The sequence below is a fragment of the Protopterus annectens genome, chromosome 5.part0 (genome assembly GCF_019279795.1).
Source record: "Protopterus annectens isolate FY-2018-M chromosome 5.part0, PAN1.0, whole genome shotgun sequence".
In the NCBI taxonomy this organism is placed as follows: Eukaryota; Metazoa; Chordata; order Ceratodontiformes; family Protopteridae; genus Protopterus; species Protopterus annectens.
The window spans coordinates 1723569058-1723593449 of NC_056735.1; the positions used below are offsets into that span (position 1 = coordinate 1723569058).

A 24392-nucleotide genomic window follows, 5' to 3' on the forward strand; every position below is an offset into this window, starting at 1 on the left:
ATCATCATCATCCCTTTCCACTTTGAATTATAGTTTTTTGCTTGTGCTAAGTATAGTGCTTTAACTGTGTAGCCCTGAAATACCTCTTCAAATTGGGTAATCCCAGTCTGCACTGTTCTATTGGAAGAATCAGCTTATCCCGCTTGACACTTGCCATCTTCCCCTTCCAGATAAAGTCCTTCAGCTCTTTATTAATTGCTATCCACAACTTCTCCTCTGGTTGGTAAAAATATGCCTGGCCTATGTATAACATTTTAACTAGTTGTATCTTAACAATTCCATAGCCATATAACAAAGCTTCCATTTTCTCAGTTTTTGTATTATTTTTTGTTTAATCTTTTCCCACATATCCTTAACTGTCACTCCAGATCATTTTTAATCCATACTCCTAAATACTTCATTTTATCATGACACATAAATATGGATATTGCTGAATCAAATCATATGTGGGTACATAATTTACTGCTATTGCCTTTGCTATAGCTTCATTAATTTTGGATCCTGAAAGGATTTGAAACTGTCTCAAAATGTCACCAAACACTTTATTGCTCTTTCTGGTTTTGTCAGGTATAACATTTGCAAATACAGACAGCTTTTCTTGACTGGCATACCAATTATATCCTTTAATTTCTGAGTCCTTTATTTTCCTTGCTAGTGGTTCTAAATAAATGCAGATAACAAAGGGAGAAAAAGGACAACCCTACCTAGTTCCTCTGCTCAAGCAGAAATTATCAGAGAGGACCACAACCACTTTAATTTTCACCTCCGATCCCTAATATATCCTCCCAATCAACATTATAATTTTTTCAGGAAATGCAAATGCTTCCATTGCCCTGCTCATAAAGTCCCAGCTTACTCTTGTCATATGTCTTCTCTTCATCAAGACCCACCAACAACAATGGCATTTTCTTACATTCTACTTCCCTCTGGATCATCAGTGTTCTGTTAATGTTGTCAAATGTTTGCCTCCCCTCCACAAAACTGCATTGATCCACATCTAGCAATGTTGGCATTACTTTTGCCATTCTTTTAGCCATTATAGACATGAACACCATATTATCAAGGTTTAATATTGAAATAGGCCTGTATGAAGCTGGAATTGATGGATCTTTACTCTCCTTAGGTATCACAGATACCACTGCTTTCTTCCAGAATTTTGGTACTGCTCTTCCTCTTAAAATACTGTTAAACAAAACCTTCCAGATCTTTATCAGTTTTTTCCTCCTAGCTTCCAAACTTCCACAGGAATACCATCTATTCATGGGGACTTTCTTGTAGTTTGGTTATACATCACAGTTTTTATATCATCTCCTCCTAGCCTAACCATTAATAATTGAGCCTCATCTACCTCTAACCTTGGCATATTTAATTCTTTCATAAACGTTTCCATTTGTATCTTTTCTTGATTTCCATATTTCTGTGCTTTATACAGACTCTCATAGAATATCCATATATAATCCAAAATATTTCTAATACTTCTACAGGATCTCTTGTTACTTTCTTGTTGAGTTGTTGTGCTAAAAGTTATTGTGCTCTAGTGTTATTATCAAAAAACAGTTGCTTAACAGCAGTATTTCTAAATCATGTATATTATTGAGGTAATCCCTTATTTTCTGCTTAGCATTCTGCAGTTGATCCTTTTCTTGTTCTGTGATTTTCCCCCTATTTGGCAGTACTTTAACATTTGTCAGCACCTCTAAATAATTCTTATTACTTGTTAACCATATCTCCCTTTTATTTTAGCTCTACCTTATTTTTAAACTCCACCTTAATTTTATCCCAGTCCCTAGCTATATTTTCAGAAGTAATTTTTATCTTCTCTATAGCTCCTGAATAATCTCCACTACCCATTCCTTAAATTCATGTCTTTTCAACAGATTGGTGGGAAAGTGCCAGTGTCTCATTTTTATTTCATTACCCTGTGTTTTTATTTTAGTTATTATTGGCACATGATCTGAAACAGTTATAGGTGCATATCAAGACCTTCAATTAAATGCACATGTTCCTGTGAAATGTAAATTCTCTCCAGCAAAGCCCAGTTGTTATATCTTTGGGAATAATATGTAAATTCTCTTCAAACTCCTGTTACTGAATTCACATCTTCCATGTCAAATATTTTCATAAATTTCTTCAAAAATCCACCCTTCTTTGTTATATTTTCCCTTTTGCCCCCCCCCCCCAGACAGATCTTCACTGCTGCAAATCAAATTGCAGTCCCTACCTATAAATAATATTCCTTGCTGAAAACTGATTATATCTCCCAGAATTTCTTTAAGCTCCATTATAGCAGTTTTAGGTGGAATATAAATGTATGCCAATGTAATGCTCCTCCCTTGCCAGTAGCCCCTTAGCACTACAAATCTGCCGTTATTATCTTATTTATCCTCCTCTATCACTGTTGGAGCTCCTCTTGAAATTAATATATGTCCTCCTCTTTTCCTTTATCCCAGATATTCCACTGAATAACCACCTTGAAAACCTTTCATCTGATGATGTTAATCTTCATTCATTCCTTACTGATGGGTTATTGATTCTGTCCTCAGAACTGAGCCAGCCAAATATCAAGCTCGAGTCAGCCAAAAACTCTCAAGCCAAGGTCCTACCCAGAATGCTCTGCTGATTGTTACCTCAGATCTCGTTGCTGTACAGCTGTGTCAAGCCACTCTCGTCAGCTAAATGTCTAATTTTTGAAAGTTTTATATATCGTTCCTACTTTAAAGTTTTTCAAACAGTTTCTGGTATTATTCTCCTACCCTATTGTATGCTTAAGACTCAGTCCCTTTAGTCTATTTCTCTTTATTAAACTTTTCTTACCTTTGAGGTAATTCTTCATTACCATCATTGATTATTATTCTTCCTTTTCTCTTCTTACCCTTTTGGGTAGCCTTTCCTCTTCTTTTTGGTACTGTTCTTCTTCTCCACATCATTATGCCGGATAAGAAATGTAGCATTGGTTTTAAGCAGTGTAAGGATTGTGGCCATAAGTTACCACTTTCCGATGGCCATGACTTATGTGTCTATTGTCTGAATGTCTCCTACCTTACTGTGGATCTCCCGTGTGGGATTTGTAGAAATTTTTCGACCAGGACTCTTAATGAGAGAAAGAACAAATTAATCTTGAAAGGTCTTCTCAAATCTCTTTTCTGTGAGACTATTTCTGTGTCGGAGGGCTCACCCCCTCCTGCTAAAGCCGTAAGAGATGTTCCTCTTCCTCATCAAGGTCGCTCCCTTCATCTCCCTCTGGAGATCGTAGTCGACTCATAAGAAGGTGAAATTGACTGCTACTTTGGCGCTGCCAGCTGTGACCCTGTCTGCTCCAGGCTCGGCACCGCCCCAGCTGAATCTGGTTCCAGCCATGTCTTTCTTATCGACACCGGCACTGGAGTTCCCGGTGCAGACAATTACGGCTCCGACAGTTCTGTCGCAGTCCTTACTGGCACTGTCCATGCAGGTACAGTCCCATTGGCACCGTTGGTACAATCTCCTTTCGCTCCGAGTATGACTTTACTGTCCTCCATGGTGCAGAAAGTTTCAGCACTGACATGTTCTTTGGTGCAGTCCTTTTTGGCACCATCTTTGTTACCATTGCAGACACTTTCCTCGATGGCACCGTACCCATCGGTGCAGACACTTGCTTTTATGGTGCAGACACCTTCAACTTCTATGGTGCAGATGTCGTCGGCACAGACTACTTCCACACCATTGTCTTCGGTGCAGACGTCCTTGGTTCCGGGCTCTGCACCTCTCAAATTAGCAAGGACCAAGTACTCTCCTTCCTTTGATCCATTCATTGATAGCCAATATAGTCTTTTTCTGGAAAGGCCAGAATTGCCCTCAGGTTTCTCTATGAGGTCGACCAGGAGCCTCTCTGAGCAAGATATGTTGCGGCTTGTTGACCAGTTGCTTGTGGCCAGAGGTCTCTCTCACCCGTCCTCCTTCAGGTGAATGCATATCTCCTCAAACCCCAATGTACACTCCTCCTTCGACTTCCACCCAAGTATCGAAGCCCATTACTCTGACAGCAGCTTCCCTTCCTCTGACTCCAATAGTGGATCTCACTTCGGAACCAGAGTCATCCTTGTGATACTCGGTGCACTGGGCATTGGGCTCTTTTCAGGCCAGTGGCTGTTCCGTGGGAGTAGGCATTTTTGGTTCCATGCCAATTTTTTTTTTATGGCACCCTCCAGGAATCCTCCCTCTCTCATGCATCACAGTCCTCTTGAGACTCATGGTATGGGGGTCGGCTCGTTGGGGCGGGGTGTGACCCCAGTTCTGAGGTTCTCATGCTTGGTTCGGGGCTCCCATCCCTCCTAGGGTGGGCCGGCCTTCCAGGCCATTGAGAGGGCGCTTCCCTCCACTGGCAAACCCCACATGTCAGAGTCCTCCCCCCCCCCCCCTCTGTACCGCAACTCTCACAAGCCACAACCGCTGGACACTGGGCACAAGGGCCACGGGTTTCTCCTCCTCCAGAGACCCCTACTTTGCAGTCTTCCCCAGAATCTCCCACTGAGGAAGTACCCCACAAAGCATCATGCAACAGGAAGCACATGGACTCCACTGAGGAGTCGTTGACTGAAGATACGGACTTTGATGACAAAGAAGGGTCCCCTCTGATGAGGTGTCCTTTGGTGACATCCTCAAGATCCTTAGACAGAGGGGTGACTGGAAGTCCTCTAATCCTTCCTCTGAGGAATCTGTATTCCTGCAGGCCTTTTGTGTCCAGCCACCTACCTCCTGGGTTACCCTGCTGGCCGATGAGCTCGTCCAGCTTGCATGGAAGGCTCCTGATACCATAAAAGTGATACCACAGAGGCCTGATAAAATATTATCACCCCCAGCTTAGCATCCCCATTGGTCATGAGGTCTTCCAGTAGATGCCATGGTGGTGGTGGCTGCAATTAAGAAGGATTTGGCAGAAGAGAGCCAGACTGTCCATCCACCTAGCAAGGAGTCCCAGGCGATTGACTAGGGAAGCAAGTGTTTGCTTCATCGACCTTCGTCGTAAGGTCTTTGAACTATTTGGCACACTTTACCAGGCTTCAGAGGGATCTTATCAACCAACTCTCTGTAACCTTGGCAGGAGCTGTTTCTGACAAGATCCATGACAATGTGGCTTCTCAGCCATCCTAGAGTCCATTTCCAATTCTTCCATGCATCTTATTTCTCACGCAACAGAAGGAGTGGCTAGAGTGGTGAGCATGGGTATAGTCGCCAGACATGCCTGGATGCGCCTTTGCAACTTTGCGGACTCCTTTAAGGCTTCCTTCACGAACACCCCCATCAAGGCCGCTTCTTTGTTTGGCCCTAAAGTGAAAGATATGCTGGCAAGGTGCGAACAATATGGCAAGACCCTATCTGCCATTGGTGTCAGACACTCTATTCCTCAATGATTCTACTCCAGAAATCAGAGAAGCGGGAGGATGTGGCACAGCAAATCACAGGGTTCTTTCTTTCTGTGATGCACGTGCCGAGTTCTCCCCTCGAGGCAGAGGGGGAAATTCCAATGGAAGACGCCCCTTTTGGGGCAGAGGAGGTCTACAAAACTGGGGTTCCAGAATCTCTTTCTCTGGCCAACCCTATCAGCATTCCTGAAGCATTGCCCGACTGCTCACCTCTGGAAGAGGTCAGGGGTAATTTTTCCCTGTACCCAGCTGCCTGGCAAAATATAACCACCAAATCTTGGGTACAATGGATAATATCCAGAGGCTATCATATCCCTTTCCATCTTTGTACAATCTCATCCAGAGTATTACCCGACGTTCCACCCAGTCAAAAGTAAGCAGCAGCACATGAAATCCAAAAGCTGCTAGAGTCATCCAGACGGTCCCCCCAGAACAGTGCAAAAAAAGACAGGGGACTGGAGACCAATTCTGGATCTCAGCACACTGAAAAAATTTGTAAAAAGAAATTCCGGATGGTCACGGTTCAGTCTATCCTTCCTCTCCTGGAAGAAGACGATTGGATGTGCTCTGTAGATCTTCAAGATGTGTATTCCCACATAACAATGGACAGATGCTCAAGAAGATACCTCCGCTTCTGCAGAGGAGCCAGTCACTACCAATTTTCAGCTCTGCCCTTTGGTCTCTCTACAACCTCTAGAGTGTTCACCAAATGCATGGCAGTGGTTATCTCTCACTTGCGACTTCAAGGATTCCAGGCATTTCCATACGTAGACGACTGTCTCCTCAACACCACCACCAAGCATCTACTGGAAGTAGCCCTGCACTACACTCCCCTTCCCAGCACAACACCTGGGAATCACTATAAATAGTGAGAAGTCCAACACGACACCTGCTCAGTCTTTGGAATTCATAGGGGTACTGTTGGACATGAGAAATTGCACAGCAGCTCTTCCAGATCACAGGCTTCAAAAAATAAGGCAACAGGTTCAACTGCTGCTCTGTCAGCACAAATCTCCTGCTCAATCCATACTCCAACTCTTGGGGTCAATGGCAGCCTCGATCACCATTGTTCCTCTAGCCAGATACCACATGAGGCTCCTTCAGTGGTTGCTTCTCACTCAGTGGTACCCTCTACAACATCCTTTGTCATCTCAGATGAGTGTAACTCAGAGATGCAAGCAAGACTTACTCTGGTAGATGTCTCGAAATCCCCAACAATGGTCTTGCCTCCTCAGCCCCCATCAACCGAAAGCCACAGTGACCACAGATGCCTCCCTGATTGGGTGGGGGGATCTATGTCAGGGAAACTCTGTCCAAGGCACCTGGTCAGAGACAGAGGCCCTTTTGCATATCAATGTCCTGGAACTGAGGGCGGTGCTACTAGCGTTACAAGCATTTCATTCTATCCTTCTGTCAGGGACTATTGCGATCCAGTCAGACAACATGTCAGTAGTCTAGTACATCAACAAGCAAGGAGGCACCAGATCTTACCCATTATGCCGAGAGGCCTTGGGAATATGGCAAAAGGCGACAGCTTCCAACCGCTATCTAATTGCAATGCACATTCCTGGGAGCTCCAATGTGATAGCAGACAAATTGAGCAGGTGCATTCTACAACCTCATGAGTGGTCCCTCAACCCTATGATAGTGGCAAGAATCAACCACTGGGACCAGCCTTGCTGTGACCTATTCGCCTCCCCGTCCAACTACAAGTGCAGCAACTATTTTGCCCTGATCCCCCCTCGGGACAGTCACTGAGAGACGGTCTAGTCCACGCTTCACCCTCGGGTCTACTTTATGCTTATCCTCCTCTTCCCCTCATCTCCCAATTTCTGAAGAAAGCATGACAGTTGAAAAACAAAGTGATCCTCATTGCTCCATATTGGCCTTGACAAGTCTGGTTCCCCTTCCTCTGGCCTCACCTGCTAGATCAACCATGGATCCTCAATCCATCCCCAATGTTGATCTCCCATCTGCAGGGTCTGACTCACCCCAATCTAACAACCCTGAAACTAACAGCTTGGTTTCTCCACTTCCAATGATTGCCAGGCAGGAAAACCTCTCATCCCCTGTGTACAATATTCTTATTGCATCTCATAAATCATCCACCAGACTAATCTATCTCAATAAGTGGAAAAAGTTTTCTCTATGGGCAGCGAATAAACAATTAGACCACTTGTCAGCCCAAGTTTCGGTGGTCTTGGATTACTTATCACATCTTTTCCACTCTGGGGTGTCTGCCTCTACAATTCGTGTGCATTTAGCTGCCATTTCAAATTTCCATATTGGTTTTCAGGATTCTTTGCTTATGTCACATAGACTCTGTAAAACTTTCTTGAAGGAGGTTATCCACTTAAAACCTCCCTTTAGAGAACTGGTACAACCTTGGGATTTGGCAATGGTTCTGCAATATCTAACAGCTCCCCCTTTGAACCTGCATCTTCATGTGATGAAAAATATCTCTCTCGGAAAACTCTGTTTTTGATTGCAATCACATCAGCCAGATGCTTGTCAGAACTTCAAGCCTTATGCATCAACCCTCCCTATCTTATCTTCCACAAGGATAGGGTATCACTGAGAACTAATTCCTCCTTTTTACCAAAAATGGAGTTAGAGCAGTCTATCAACCAATCTATTGACCTTCCAGTGTTCTTTCCTAACCACTCTAACAAGGGAGAGTATTGCCTGCACTCCTTGGATGTTCATAGGCAAATACGATTTTATCTGGACAGAACAAAATCTACCCATAAATCAGACTAAACGTTTCTGGCTTTTTCTGGACCTAGACAAGGTCATTCTGTCTCAAAAGTTACATTGGCTTCATGGTTGAGAAATTGTATTCCCGTTATCTACAACAAAAACAATGTCACCTTGCCTCACAGAGTAAAAACACATTCTACAAGGTCTATGGCAACTTCAGCAGCTTTCCATGGTAAGGCTTCCCTCAATGATATTTTCTCAGCTGCGATTTGGGCCAAACCTCATACCTTTATTTTTCATTACAAATTGGACTTGGCCTCCAGAGGTAGAGCTTCTTTTGGCTCAATGGTGCTCAGGAATGTCCTTCCATGAGGGCCACCCAAGGATATAGGTAGCTGGGGACTCTGCCCCATCAGTATGGATTGAACAAAGATTAACAACATCAGATAAAGAAGTTATGTCTTACCCTAATGTTCCATCTGTGTTGTTGATCTTCATTCATTCATTACTTCCCACCCTCTGTCCCAATACAGAGGTTCCTGGTTTATCTCATATACTCCTTTATTGTAGGTCTGCTATGACCAGAGGTAGCCTCTACTTTTGTCTATCAACTTGCAAACTCGATCTGAGGTAACAGGGAGCACTTTGGCTCAAGAGGTTTTGGCTGACTTGAGCTTGATATTTGGCCAGCTCGGTTTTGAGGACATAATGAATGAATGAAGATCAATAACACAGATGGAACATTATGAACCTTTATATAGTTGTTTCTTGTGATATCCATTTGAGCATATGTCACATCTTACAAACCGTTTTGTTTCATTGAAAGCCCTAAAAAAAAAAAAAAAAAAAAAAACCCTAAACCATATTCATTTAATACTAACACACAAAATGATGCACCTATGCTCATCTTCAAATACAGAAGTTTTTTTTTACCTTTCTAAAAAGAACAAATATTCCAAACTGGCAGCCACAGTCATAGACTTGAGTTGGCAGCCACAGTCATAGATTTGAGTTAACCTAAAAGAAATGTTATCCATGCTAAAATGCAAGATGCAGCCTGTGCTTCTACTAAGTGCTAACTGATTTTGTCTTATCTTTATAGCTCTACCAGCTTGGAAATCACTGAATGCTTTCAGAGAACATTATCTTCTAGGCAGTTTCTCTTTTCTTCTTTTTTTCCCCAGCAGATCACTCTCCACTTGACTGTAACCAATTTTTTTTTTAATCAGGTTGTCTCCATAGAGACATTTGAACCATACAGTCAATTTCTCATTATCAAATTGTTTCCATGGAGACATGAGGGCCAGATACAGAATTGCTACTAAGCATACATTCATTTGTTAGAAAAAAGGCTTCATAATATTCAACATTCTTTTCCATTTACTTGCTTTCTCTTAAAACCTGTTACTAAATCAGTCTAAGGACCTTAACCCAGTTGTTCACCCATGGAAGAATGAGCAAAAACACATTATCTTTTCTTTTGTCATGGTCTTTTAACTAGACATTTTTTTTACGTTGCAGTGCCTACATTTCTTAAATCTAACAAGAAAAAAGAGAGAATGAAGAAAGAAAGAGAAAAAAAAAAGAACAGCAGCACCTATTTACAATCTGCATTACACTTAAATATAACTGAGAAAACTTTACTTTAGCATGCAAAAAAAAGCATACACCACAAAAATAGCACTATTAAGAAAAATATATTTTCTTTACTTACAGTTAACTTTCTCCCATCTCTTTCCCTCCCCAAAGGATTTTCTATCAATGACATGAATATAGTCCCCCACAAGTCCAACAAATTCTGAAAAAGTCCAGTAGTTCCAGATTTCTTGTTCTGTCATATTTCATAAGTATAATTATAGTATTGTAATCCCACATTAAGTTACTGATTTTATTACTGTTCATCTCCATCTCCCAAATCCTATTACTGCTTCAATTCCAACATACTCTCAATTCGTCTAGTCAGCTCTTGAGGTCCTTTCCTTCTCTCCAACATTTTCTGTTGAAACAGCAGAAGAAGTTTCACAGGTACAATCTCTCTGTGGTCTTTATTACCAGAATAACAAGAAGCAGAATCTCCTTCTGTTTCACAGATCACTTTTTGTTGGGCAAACTTTTGTATTTCCTCCTTAGCATGTACTTCATCAAAAAATGATTTTGTCCTTTCATAGACGAATAACTTGAAGACAGCTGGGTACAGCATTCTGAATCTCACACCTGCATCTTGGCATTCCCTGAACAGTAGAATGAATTTACTCCTCTTCTGTCTAGTGTAAGATGAGTAACCATTTTCCACAAATACTATACTGTCTCCCACTTTTAGTATTTTGTCTTTGTACAACAGTTTTGTTAGAATCAACTCCTTCTGCTAGTAAGATTGCATCTTTACTATTAAAGGTCTAGGTTGTTTTCTCATAGCCAGGTTTGGAGCATACACATGATGCGCCCTTTCAACTAACAACTCCTGCTGTGAAATACCAGTCTAGTTGCTTATTTGTACATTCATGAAATTAATGCAGTCTGTTCCTTCCAGATTCTCCGGTATAGCTGAAAATCTCAGGTTTTCCCTACATACTCTGTCCTCTAATTCTATTATTTTTTTAAACCTCTCTTCCTGAGCAGTCTCATATTCAGACAGCCTTTTCTTTATTTCAGCCTCTGATTTTTGCAGCTTTATCACCTCGTGTGAATATCTGTTTAAAGCTTCTTCCATTTGTTCCACCCTTTTGCTGTTTATGTTGATATACTCCATTGGTGTTTCATTTATTTTAATCAGGTCTGTGTGCAGTTCTCTTATATCTTCATGTAGGTAATGGAAAGTCATGTCAGGAAGTTGCATTAGTTTTTGCTGAACAGCTACAGAACGTTTCCCAGTCCGTGCTTCTTTCTTACTTTTTGTAGCAGATTTTTTTCCTGGTGCTCTACATTTCTTTTTTCCTGGCATCCAGGCAGTACATTTACTAGCCAGTTACTGAAAATTGCCCATAAACATACAAGTCTGCTGGCCTTCTCTGCTGAGTTTCTGTTTTCACTAGAGTTAAGTTGTTACTCAATGTGCAGCCATCTTGGAAAAGTCATCAGTAAATGTTAATTATTTTTCCTCTCTTCCCATTAAGTCCCTCATCATATATTTCAATTTTTCCATGACCAGTAACATCAAACATTTGACAGAGGACATCTCTGCCATGCTCCTCTGCATATTAACCACCTCCATTTTACCCCTATTGATCTTAAAGCCACAATCCCCATTGTTGATGCACCAGATGCATTCCCTACAAAAACATTGCTCTCCTGTCACCTGCTCCCAGTGCCATAAGCAAAATAGAATTGATGACAATATTGAATGCTTTTCCACATCCATCATCAACCTTTATACTCTTCTCTTACCTTCTTTTTCCTCTCATCACAAAGAGTCCAGTAATAGCCTCCAATGGTTATGGAAATCCTTCTAACAATTCCTACTTGCGCCACTATTTTTGTCTCTCGTAATAACTTCTCTAACATAGTCATTAACTAATACCATAGTCACCAGCTTAGGGCTTAGTATACTGGTTAAGATGTTAACCTCACAAAGAAAAGTTATGTGGTTTGAATCTGACCTTTGGAAGGGAAATTGGCTAGACTGAAAAGGGCAGTTAGGCTAGTACTTACCAATGAACCAAATGCATTACATAAAGAGATTGGTATATAGTTGGCTGCATCCTTAAAGTGCCCTTTCCATTTGGTAAAACTAGCACTTCCCTCTCCTTTATCTAGAATTACATGATAAACCACTGCTGGTATGTCCTCCATCTCCACTAATACAGTCTTAGAGAAATCAAATGAAAACCCATCTGACCCCCTGCCATACCTCTTCTCATGTACTTAATGGTTGACACTACCTCTCCCATGACTTATTTTGTCTTCAGAGTGATCCTATTCCTAATAGGCACAGCAGTGCCTCACCAATCCTCAAATACAGTACTTTTTACTCTGAAATCATTGTATTACTCCAAGTAAAACTTCCAAAAGACCCGTTCTATTCCTTCATTTGTGCCTACCCTCTTATATGTTCATAGGTAAATACTAGGCTAGCTTTCCTTGCAGGGCATTTTAAGTCTAGCTAGTTTCCTGTTTTGTGGATGAATTAACATATCCAGTTTGGTTAGAGATTGAGCTTATCCAACCCATAGTTGATAAGTATATATTAACCCCAATAAGAATAACTTGTCCCATACCCTAGATAATCTAAAGGGACCCATGCATGGTATAAAGCATTTAGGAGCTGCATCTGTCCATTAGTTATACATAAGCATTCTGGGGTAAATGTTCTATTTCTCATCCATAGGTCCAAGTTGTACTTGAATATGGACAGGGATGAATGTTGTTTTAGGGGAATGAGGAGACTGTTCAGAGCAGTGATATCCTCTGCAAGATATACCTCCAAACCATTCTGTAGATAGTTCAGAAATTGTTTATATCCCTAAAGTAAGTATTTCTGATGCCATTTGACTTGCTGATGTGCAGTAAATCCATCAATATTGTGTCAGAGTATACCTTGTATACCAGACTTGGGTCACCTCTTGGTTCCCCTTCATATGATCGAATTTCTCTAAACTCGAAATTCATAAGCCCGAAGCCAGAATCTTGAGTTTAAAGAAACTCAAAAATGTGAAGGGAACATAAAAAAAAATGTACACCTTTCTAATGTTTTTGCGGGGGGGTCTTCACCCCCCCCTGCACCCCCACACACCCCGTACTTAAATATTCCTACTCAGAGATTGCACTACAGCGAAGGAAAGGGAAATCTCCCATTCCGTGCTATATGCATAAGCGCAAAACAGAATACTTTCCAGTCCTCCGCTATAATGCGGTCACGTACCATGTGGATTTAACTTGCAAGGGTGCAGGGGGAACTGGCCCCCTGCAGAAAGGTATATGAACCCTTTTTTCTCTAACCCTACACTTCCCATTCACAATTTCGAGTGAGTGGAAGTTCGAGACTTTCATCTCGAGCTTATGCATTTCGAGCTTCCATTCATTCGATATTGTGAAGGGGAACCCACCTCTTAGCAGTCTGTAGGATACTGAGTATAGTGACAGGGCTATGAGTTGGTTCCTGTAAGACATATTGTTTAGGCTATGTATCCTTTTAGTAAGATACCTTTGTGGGTGTTCCAGTTGTTGCATGTGTCTGAACAGATACCTGAAAAAAGGGGGTATTATACTCAATGACTGACCTAATGAGAGCTGAGTAAAGAGGAACAATGACATTCCTAGGTCTAGACACAATCCCTTTGTTTATAAGCTAAACAGTGTAGAAGGACTTTCATCTCAAACCTAGTCAGCCAGAGCCCTTTGCTATTTGCTTTTACTTCAGCAAAGTAGATGCCAGACAGAAGAGTTCCCAGCACAGAACCTTGGGGACCCCACAGGTGACTAGTGTCTTTGTGGAAATCACTTCCCCTATTTTGATTTCCTGCATCCTGCCTTTTTGCCAGTTATCAATCCAACATGCAACAAAGGGGTTTATTATCAGTTTATTTAGCCATTCTACTATGTCTTTTCTCTTCACATCCTATGATCTTACCCATACTATGCACACATGGTTCTTACACTCCTTTAGACTTATAAACAACATTTTTTCTTGTACTTCATTTCCTCAACCCATGCCTCCCTTTCACCCCCTAATCTTCTCCTTCTCTAGCATGTTCTACTTCTTCCACACCCATTAATGATGACAGCCTTCTCATCTGTCACCTTCCTTTCTAATACTTTACTCTGCAAACACCTTAACTCTTCCTCCAACTCTTTTACCCTCTCTTGTTTCCCTCTTCACTCCTCTCATATATGCCATTATCTCTACCTTCTACACTGCAGTCGCTCAGTCTCACTCCCTTACTCTGACCTTTTCTGCTCATTCATATTCCTTTCTGTCACTGCCTCACTGCATCCACCTCACTTCTTATAACCCTGTTTACTTGTTGGATTCCAGTGCTATCCTTTTACTTCATGCTTAACCCACCCCATTTTATCAAAACCTTCACATGAACTGAGATATCCTTCTCTGTTATCCATACAGCACACTCATTCTCACACACCATCTCTTTTCATTCACCTACAAAATATCCAACCAACTCTATTCCTTACATTTTTTCCTGTTTAATGTAAACTGCCTTATTTCTCCCTACATCTCCATTCATATATCCATGACCTCTAACCTTTGCATACCCTTTCTCAGAATTTGCTAAAGTTTTTACATGGAATTCTACTTCCTAAACATCCTATCCAGTGCTGGTGTAATATCATTAAAATCTCCTCCATTATTATTAAAACTCCTCCCTTCTTCACTCTTGTAATAGCCTTTAAACAAGCATCCAACCCCTCAGTGTAATTTATGTTATTTTTTATTATGAAATTATGACTAACCCCTTTGCTAATATACTCCTAGACAGACCACCCATCTTCCCTCCCCTGACTATCCCTCTCTCCCACTCCTAGGCTTACCTGTCCCATATCTGGATTCCTATCCCTTCTGTGCCTTGATACCTACATTTTTTTCTCCCCTCAACACACCCAGTCCCTTTCTTTTGCATCTTATCCACCTTCCTATTGGCCATAGTACTCAACCTTTTACCTCCACATTTAGCGACAAGAAAAAAACATTAAAGATTCATACACCCATTCTTCTGTACCTTAATACCTTCTACACCCAACCACTAAAAATCGCTTGGCTTTGTATCTTCTCCACCTCCCTCCAGGTCATAGCTCTCAACCTTCATAGCTCCAGATTTATGACAAAGCAAAAATAATTAGGGAAAATTAGGGACACTTTTTAAATACTGGTACTATTAACTTAGATCTTCTCAAAAGATGTCCAGTTTTAGAAAGTGCAGAGCAAAGGATTGATCCAAAATTAGAAGCATCAGTACAAACTGGAGACGTTCTTAATTAAACTCCAATAAGTAAACCTTGTCTAGCTTCTCTCTGACCAGTTTTGCTAAAATAATTTCCCTGTGGATGGAACTATTCAGTGCTCCCACATTCCCTCTTTCAATTTTAAACCCACCCCCTTCCCCTAGACCCCCCTCCACAGAATCTCTGGAGCTGATCCCCTGTGATAACTGGCCTTTGCTACTGCAGGTGATTACTTTAGAAACAGCACCTATCATCATACCTTCCCCAGGCCTTTCTTACACTTGTCCTCCCCTATGTATCACTTCTCTTTTCATTCCTCACAGCATGCCTCCTACATACTCATCTCTACTCTCTCTCTCTCTGCCTCCATAGCCATAACCACACTGCGCCCACCATGTTAGTCAGTTATCTCTCTATACAACTGCCCTCATTATTGTAACACATGACCCCTCTTTTGAAGTCCATTTTACTGAAGAAAACTTCATTGCACATACAGTTGGTGCTACATTACAGCCATTAAATGTCCTACACATTTAAATCAAAGCATCAACTGATATACTATTGTGAACTCTCTGTTCATAACAACACTCTTTCTCCTGTGCACACCTTTTATCCTTTTCAAAAGTATTTACCCTAAACAAACATTGATAATTTATGCATTTACCATACTCTTGCAGATATACAATTTAAGCAAACAGCTAAACTGAATAACAGTGGGAAATCCTTTCTGATTGTTACTTATTAGCAGTTCATATTGTTTGAAACAACTCTTTGGTTACCAGTAAATGAAGAGTGTCGGTATACTTTCTTCAGCTTATTCTTGCCATCTGTCCTTCTGCATTCTTCAGCTTTGCAATCTATACAGCCTTCAGTGACCTTCATGATCTACATTCTGTCCACGTATCTCTGAACTCTTTGATACTTTGTACAGCATGTCTTTATTTCCAGTCTTCCTCCATCACCTCTTACTAAGGACTCAAACACAGCACATTGAAAAAAAATAAAACATCACTAAATCCACTCCAACTGAGCCATTCTCACCTACTTCTTCGTTGCTTAAGTAGTGATTACTCTTCTCTCTTCTTGATGAGTTTTGACTGCACTTCACCCATGTGGACAATGGTCCTTCCTCAGGTTGCTGCTTATGACCTTTCCTATTGCCATCATCTTATAGTCATAACCAAACATCTCATGGGTTTTGCATCTTCTTATTGCTGAGCATTCCTCTTTTGCTTTCTCTACCTCCTCTTGCCTACCCCACATATATCTTCTCTGGCTGTCCTCCTTCAAAGATAAATGGTCTCGGTGATGTATTCACTCTGTCATCCATCTCCTTTGTTCTCTAATGTGTCATAATCAACTTATTTGTACCATTAACCCACAAGGGGGTACCTTCTGTTGCCTCATTTCCTGCATATTGTTACCATGTATGGCATAATTCTGAGGGGGATAACCATCACTAGCTGCCATACACCTCCATGCATCACTACCACTTGTTTGAATTTTCATCTGTGTAAGTCCTTCTTACTGGCTAGACAGCTTTCATGCCTCCTTATCCTTTATAACATTTCAATATGTGCCAGGTGGTTCCTTCACTGTTCTGCAAAATAGAATCTCATTAGTGGCAGGCAATTCTGAGAGATGGACTTTGACCACTTATCATTCCTCTGAAAGGTCTCATAGCCATAACTAAAGCTGTACCTCTCAACTGTCCAGATTTTAATAGAATATCAGGACTTTTGCCACAAACTTTTGGTTTATTTTACATTTCTAAGAGCAGTATTTAAAATCTGTCATATTTTTGGGTCTTTGTCCCCAAACTATTTTAGACTTGGTCCAGATTTCTTGTGCTAAGAGATTGAGAGGTATGGCTAAGGCCATTCTTTTCTGCAGCACATTACAACAAGAACCTTCTACTAGTTGAGCTCTTTTCTCATTTAGTGTTAACGACTTTTGCCACACAGCCTGATTCAAGATCCAGCCCAGTCTTTAGTACTAAAATTGTGAAATTTAGCAACTAAATGTCTTGACTACAGCTGACTTCCACACCCTTTCTCTATCCTATTCATTCTTTCCACCTAGAAGACAAGTTTTGGCATTTCTTTAATCAGCTGTCAAACCTATTCTGGTACATATTTAACAGGGTCCAGGCCTTCTAATATCTCCTCTTACCGCACACTCCAGATGTATACTGGTCTCGTCCATTTTTGTAAATCATTGTGCTTTTAGATATCTTCGGTGACAGAGCATAATGAACCTGTTACTATTGCATTTAAATCCTGTTTTCTATTTTGAACACCTTATGCATTCAGTCATTCACTTTCCACTCTTATTACCAGTACATCTTGGTGTAAGACCTCAATATCAGAGGTGATAGCATTCAGTTTTCCAATTATTAACTCTGTGTTCACTTCCAACACTCTTCTCACGTGCAGTTAGGTTAATTCTCTGAATACACCTATCAGAAAACTCTTTGCTCTTTCAGCCACACTAGCTCCAGTTTACATTTATTAACAAATTGGATTTTGTCTTCTGCAGAATGGAGTGGGCAGCTTACACTGCCCATTGTCTATGCGTCAGCTTTTACAATGTCTTTTTCTTCACAGTAGCCCTACTGTTTGTGAATCATGCTGGTGAATGTCATCCAGGGAGAATCTAACCTTTGTCACCCATTACGTAAACAAATAATAAATGTAATATAATATAATATATAGTTTAAGCCGTGTGGTATTTTGTACATCTGGTCGATGGAGAGGCACTCATATATAGACAGACTGCCTTAAATGATATACGAATGAAGTAAAAGTATATGCAAGTGCAAGCTCTTATATATGCTGTGTTATGTATAAAATAATTCTTATCTTAAAATGTATGTGATTTTCACAGTCTGCATTTGAGGCACTTTGGCAACATGAATGTTTTCAGTTCAACTAATTTAAATTCCTGTATGTGGCCAAAAATATTTTTATGAAGCTTTACATCTCTGGCAAAGTACAGAAAATATTTATTTATAATGCAAAATCAATGTGAATTTCATCAGGACCATGGCTAATCAGACATTTTAGACTTAGCTACACATGTTATAAGTAAAGGCACTGTAAGAATACAACTACCGGATTAGCACATTTTCATATATAGTTTGAACACAAAGCATAATGTTCAAAGCATAGTGTTTAAAGCAGGAGTGTCCAACCAAAGCATTTTACCTGGCCCTCGGTTTGTCCTACAACATACTGTTTTGAATGGATAGATGCATGTTGTACATGGTAATGTGCCCCCCCCCAAACCTTGCGAAGTGTGGTAAGTGGCCCATGAACTGTTTGGTAAGTGGTGCCTGAACCAAAAAGGTTGGACACCACTGGTTTAAAGTATATACTTTGAACAGTATGCTGTGAGAGAGAGACTGAAACATAGTTCAACATGCATGAGTGAAATGTTATCAGACAGACAGACCAATAATGATCACCAGAATCATATTAATAAAACTAAAATTGTAACAGATGGTGGTATTTATAAGATGTGCCAGAAGGGTGAAGTATCTATGTAAACTAAGTCAGCAGTCCATGAAAGGGCATTTGAGCAGTAAAGCCATAGACTTTATACTTCTGTATAAGTGTTTATTTAGCATCTTATACCTCTGTAGAGCATTGAGCATCATGTAGAACATTCCCACACCTGTAAATGCAGGATGCAGAAAGGTAAAATACCTCTAACTGACCGTCATAATGCCCCTGAAAAAGTATTAAGTGATATGCATCCTGGAATGTTATAGACTGTTAAATAATGTAATATGCATCTTGGAATGCTTTATTTTGCATTATAAAATGGGTCTCTTTTTTTCTGTTTGAAAAAAATTAGACTGAAAGTCGTACTGTGTATATTAAAATATAAATGCATTACATTTGAAATGATATACCTCAAACCATGAAGTTGCTAGAGTGTTTCATTTGTTTATTAAGCAATATACTCACTTATATTGCTAAATTATGTCAGTATTCAGTCTGCAAAAATGTGAGAAATTTATAAATTTCTATACAAAACCATTCATGTATGACTCTTTTTCAGATCTACCAAGACTCACCCTGGTCCAGTTGTACATTTAAGTGACAGTCCAAGAGATGAAGGAAGGGTGAGTAACTCTAGATGGCATTTTTTATAGTACTTATTCATCAATCTAAACTGAAGGAAGGATATTACCACCTTGGATTTGACATATGCAGCTTGGAAAAAAGCCATTTGTGAAACTAGTTTTGTAGTCTGTTTATACCAAACTGGGAAAGGTACTGAATACTAGTGCACTTAAAAATAGTGGGACAGAGTTTGTATCTCAGCACTAGCATATGTATTGCTAACTCACCTGGAAAATATGGCATTTATGTAGATATATATGCATTTATTTATTATTACTTATTTGTTTACTGAGTTAAAGCAGTAATCAAAAATTGACCAGTTGTTTCAACCCCACAAAGTATCAGGCAGAACTCCAATACACTTAATTTCTTTACTTAAACACGCGCACACACACACACACACACACACACACACACACACACACACACACACACACACACACACACACACACACACACATCCATCTGCTTTTCTATTTTTCCAGATATACCTCCAGGTGGTAGTGTGTCCATCTCATCAAAAACTATCAGTGGATTTCACTTTGAACTACCACTGGATGAGAAATATACATGTTCCGTAACAAACAATGTTTATATATTGGTGATCTTATGAATTATTTCTGAGAAGAATATTTCTAGCTTGAGAGAGCACATTAATTTTATTTTGATGGTCTCTAGTCTTTCTCTAACTTCTAATGTTTAATTGAAAAGAACTGCAATCCCTTTAGTAGAAACGCCTGTACTTCCAAAATGTTCTTTTGTTTCAGTCAATAAGCAAAAACAATACTCTGTCCATTTTTAGTTGGCACCACTTTGTTAGAATGCATCAGAATACAGCTGAGAAATGTTCAAGGTTAAAATCACAGTTACAGTAGCCTGAGCTATCTGGGTTAAATCTTACCAAGTGTATGACCAACCAGTCAGCTTTCAAAACATCAGGGCACCTTCTGTGTGCCTTAACTGCCATGGAGCTTAAGGAGAGCTGCAAAAAAGCAGTGGTTAGGGTGCAAACAGCTTCAGAGATTTCTTCGTGAAGCTGACAGCTGGCTTGTGATCCTTCAAGTCATGACAGATAAGTGCCCTTCTAGGGAACACCTTCTACTGTCCTTTTTCTGGGAAAATTTGGATTTTTTTTTATTTTATAAAAAATATAATGTATGTTAGAAAATATATATTGTATGGGCTGTCATTATTCTGAAAAGATTTATATTGGGAGAATGCCTGCTTGAACATTTTGTATAAGAAAAAAAAATTTGGGTGATTTTTTTTCTACATGTTCATTTGAAATATTACTCTGTGTGGATAGAGTTTGTGCTTTTGGTGACCATAACACTGAATTTTTTTATCTCAAAATAAAAAAAAACTTACTTTTTTTGTTAAGAGTTATAGAGTACAGGTTTTGCCATCCATTTTTGGGATCTCTTTACCTTCTAAGCCATGGAGAAGTATCAGACTCCTTGATGTTCATAATATTGATCACTGCTGCAGTAGCCTTGGCTATATGGAGTTACATCCTGCCAGGAATATAATGGCTGACCAGTTTCCAAAACTTCAGAGCACCTTCCATTTACAGAAATTTTCAAACATTTCGAGCTGAGCTAACTAAAACACAAGCTTGGGAGCAAAGCTGTTTGGAGCGTTGCTACTGCCAAAGAGTATTCTCCTTTCAGGCTTCTGAGAATCAACAGTTGGCTTGTGCTTTCCTTTGTTGGGCAGATAAGTCCCATTTCGGGAAAAAAATCCATTTTCCTAAATTTATTGATGTTTTATTACTTTCCTCTTTAGGAACGTTATTTTAAAGCTAAGAGTGTTTGTGTGTTAGTCTTGAGACTAATGTACTTTTAAATGGAGCACTCATTTTTTTCTGTCAGTTTAAAAGTAGTACTATCTGAAAACATATTTTTATGCAGAAATTGTTTCTTTTTCCTTGGTGGGGCTGGCATAGTATTTAAAAGTGCTTTTTACTGTGTTTTTTTTTCATATTTTGTCAAAAAATAATGTTTGTGGACTGGTAGTTTTACAGTCATTTACTTTTTGTCTTCCCCAGGAAAGAGGCAACATTTTTGGCTTTCCCATACAACAGACTACTCTTGCCATGGTCACCCCTTCTTCCAGCCGCAAAAAGAAAAAGTTAAACAGCATTTGCCAACACAGCAGGCTAGCAGTTTTCCTCAGTCACAAGTGGGTGACTCTACGGTGGTCATTTGTTGTACCTCAGACCACTCATCTGGGGGTTAGCCATGTCCTCTGCGGCTGTTGGAGTCCCCTCTTTGGGCAAGGGAGAGCCACTGTTGTTGGTCCTGGGAAAGCAAACAGGGAAGGTTTCCCCATTTTTCCAGAATGCTGAGCCCATCCCAGTGGAAGCAGCTACTGTCATTAATAGCACACCTGGCCCCATTGTTCAAGTCAAAAAGAAACAGAAAACCAAGCATGTATCTACTCCTCCTCCTCAAAATTATTTTTCTTTAGACAGGAGTAGTTTGCTAGATCTGAATCAGGGATTAATTGATCCTTCTCGTAAAGTAGTTTGTGGTAAAAGATTCTGAATCTGAACAATAAGATGCAGGGAAGGCTTCAGGATTTGTCCCTCAAATTGCTGATTCAGACTCAGAGGAGTGCTCATTTTCTGATTTTCCCTGTGGGGGTTATTTTCTGAGTCTCCCTGTGGGGGGTTCTTTTTCTCCGAGATTATAGCTAGAATGTGACAATGGGATGACATTGAGGTTTCTCAGTCCCTCAGAAAAATAGTGTGAGTGTTGTAGAAGGATTTTCCAGCACCTACACCCATTACTCCTATTCTATCAGCTTTAGAGGATGTGTGTGTTACTGCCTGCGATTTCCCTGTTAATTCAGCCAGCTGTCCCTAAAAAGGCAGATAGGATGTATAAAATTCCTCAGTCTTTTAAATTTTTATATACTATTCCCAAATCTGACCCAGCAGCTATAGCCTTAGTTGACCTCACTGCTGCTAAGCACTTAGTTAATTCCAGTCCTACTCTTTCTGATAAGAATGAGAAAATTATTGAATAGGTTTTGTTCTGACAAATTGTGAAAGTATGAGGAATGTTTTATTTGCAGTTTCTTCTTGTGAGGAAAGGTCTGCTTTAACTAACTTAGTTTCTTCTTTTTCACAATTCACTACTTATTATTTACTGTGGGTGTATGACTTTGTTGATACTTCTTTCAGCACTATGGCCACTGGTATTGTTTTAATGAAGTTTGCAAGGCTGCAATCTCAGAACCTTCTGGATGACATTAAAAATGAGATTTTAAATTTGGGTCTATATTAGAACATCAAACTTTCAAAATTTCGAGTGATCTGATATCGAACCCTATTAATCAAAAATTTAAAACATCGAACCTACAGAACAGCAAATTTTTTCCTAGGGAAAATTACGCTGTTCCAAAACACATACACACAACACAAGCACACCAAACAAACAGCAATCCACACACATACACCTAAACTCTTACACCTAACCCTACACTAAACTATACATACACCACTAACTGTCCACTTACCTTAACCCAAACCCTAACCCTAATTTCCGTCACTATCGCACAGTCACCTCACCCGCGCCCTAACCCAAACTCACCTACCCCGCACTAACCTTCACGTCCACACAATCACACATTTACCTGACCCGCACCCTAACCCTAACTCACCTAACCCGCCCTAACGTTCACGTCCATACAATCGCACATTTACCTGAACCCGACCCGTAACTTTCCACCACAGCACTGAAAATGCCGAAGCAACAGAAACGGACAACTGAATTCTTTCCCTAGGAAAAATGTTGGTTTTCTGTTTCTTCTATATTTTCAGCATTCACTGAAAACAGGTCGATATTAGAACACTCAAAATTTTGAAAGTTCGGTGTTCTAATATAGACCCTTAAATTCTGTGTTGGGTAGAGGTTTAGTATTTGGCTCATCTACTGTAGAGGTGATAAAAAAGAGTGATGAAAGGGGCAAGCTGATCCAGAGAATCTCTTAAGATTTTCAGCTCTCCTTTTCCAATGGATTTTCTTTCTCCACAGGATAAACAGTCTCAACAGAATTTAGGTGAACAAATGTTTAAAAAGGAGAGGCATGAGAGTTCCCAAAAGATGCTTCCAACCTCTCAAAACCAAAGTCATTCCAATATGTCTGAATGACTGTTCAAGAGACCTTGTGAACCACTCCCACCCTGCCCCACTTTTCTCTCTAGAAAGTCTTAATCTGTTTTTCTCTTTAGCAACAGACTGCTTCAGACTAATGGATTCTGAATATCATTCATCATGATTACAGATAGCAGTGGGAGGAAATTCCTCCTTTCCAGGGATCATTCATCATCCTTTAGACCAGACTCTTTTTTGTTTCCACATGTTCTTCATCATGTTATGCCAAGGACTGGTAGAACCATTTCCTCCTTCTCAGGTGGGAAAAGGTTTTTATTCAAGGATGTTCCTAGTGCCAAAGAAAATGCTCAGAGACCAGTTCTGAACCTTTCTTTCCTAAACCTGTTTGTGATAGGGCCCTAATTCAAAATGATGTCACTTCACAACCTCTTCTTCCTCTTTCAAGTTTCCTGATAAGACTAAACTTATAAGAGTCTAATCTTCACATTCCTATCCATCTATACATCAGGCATTCCTTAAGATTTTGTATGTCTGTATTACATTATCACTTTTGTACCTTAAACTTTGGATTATTCACTGCACCAGGAGCGTTCACAAAGTGTCTACCTCCAGTTATAGCTCATTGCAGACTATAGAGTATTCACATTTCTCCATATTCTGATGACTTGCTTATCTTTGCAAGCCTTTTTCAAAATGTCAGCAGTCTCTCTCCCGAGTGAGAGATCTTTTACACAAGCTGGCATTCCAACAGAACAGTCACAAGTTTTTCTTGACTCCCTCACACAGGATTGTGTTCCTGGAATGTAACTAGACACCACAGTTCAAAGAGCTTTTCTTCCACATGGAAAAACAGATAAATATCTAGATCTGTTTCTAAGGTTTTCCACTCAGACTTTGGTCACTGTGAGGGAATACCTCAGGATTTTGGTTTTCATGGCACCTATGATTGTCATGATAACCCTGGCAAGACTCCACAAGAGAAGGTTACAGTGGTATCTGAAATCGCTTTGGTCCCAGCCTCAACACCCTTTATCTTTTCATATCCCATTGCTGAGGGTTGTCACAAGAGAAATCTTTTGGTGGAGACAACAGATATCTTTAAATTCAGGTCTCCCCATTTCCATCTCTAATCCAAAATAGTCAGT

At 40.1% G+C, this 24392-nt stretch overlaps 1 protein-coding gene across 5 annotated transcripts in view; it reads left to right on the forward strand.

The window, feature by feature from the left end:
* The window catches only part of STXBP5L (syntaxin binding protein 5L), a 4174867-nt gene that overhangs the window by 2208546 nt on the left and 1941929 nt on the right, over window positions 1-24392 (forward strand). For all 5 annotated transcript variants that reach the window (XM_044071514.1, XM_044071515.1, XM_044071517.1 and 2 more), the window contains exon 6: window positions 19062-19125. In XM_044071514.1, coding sequence (XP_043927449.1) covers window positions 19062-19125 — 64 coding nt within the window. The remainder of the gene's footprint in view (window positions 1-19061; window positions 19126-24392) is intronic.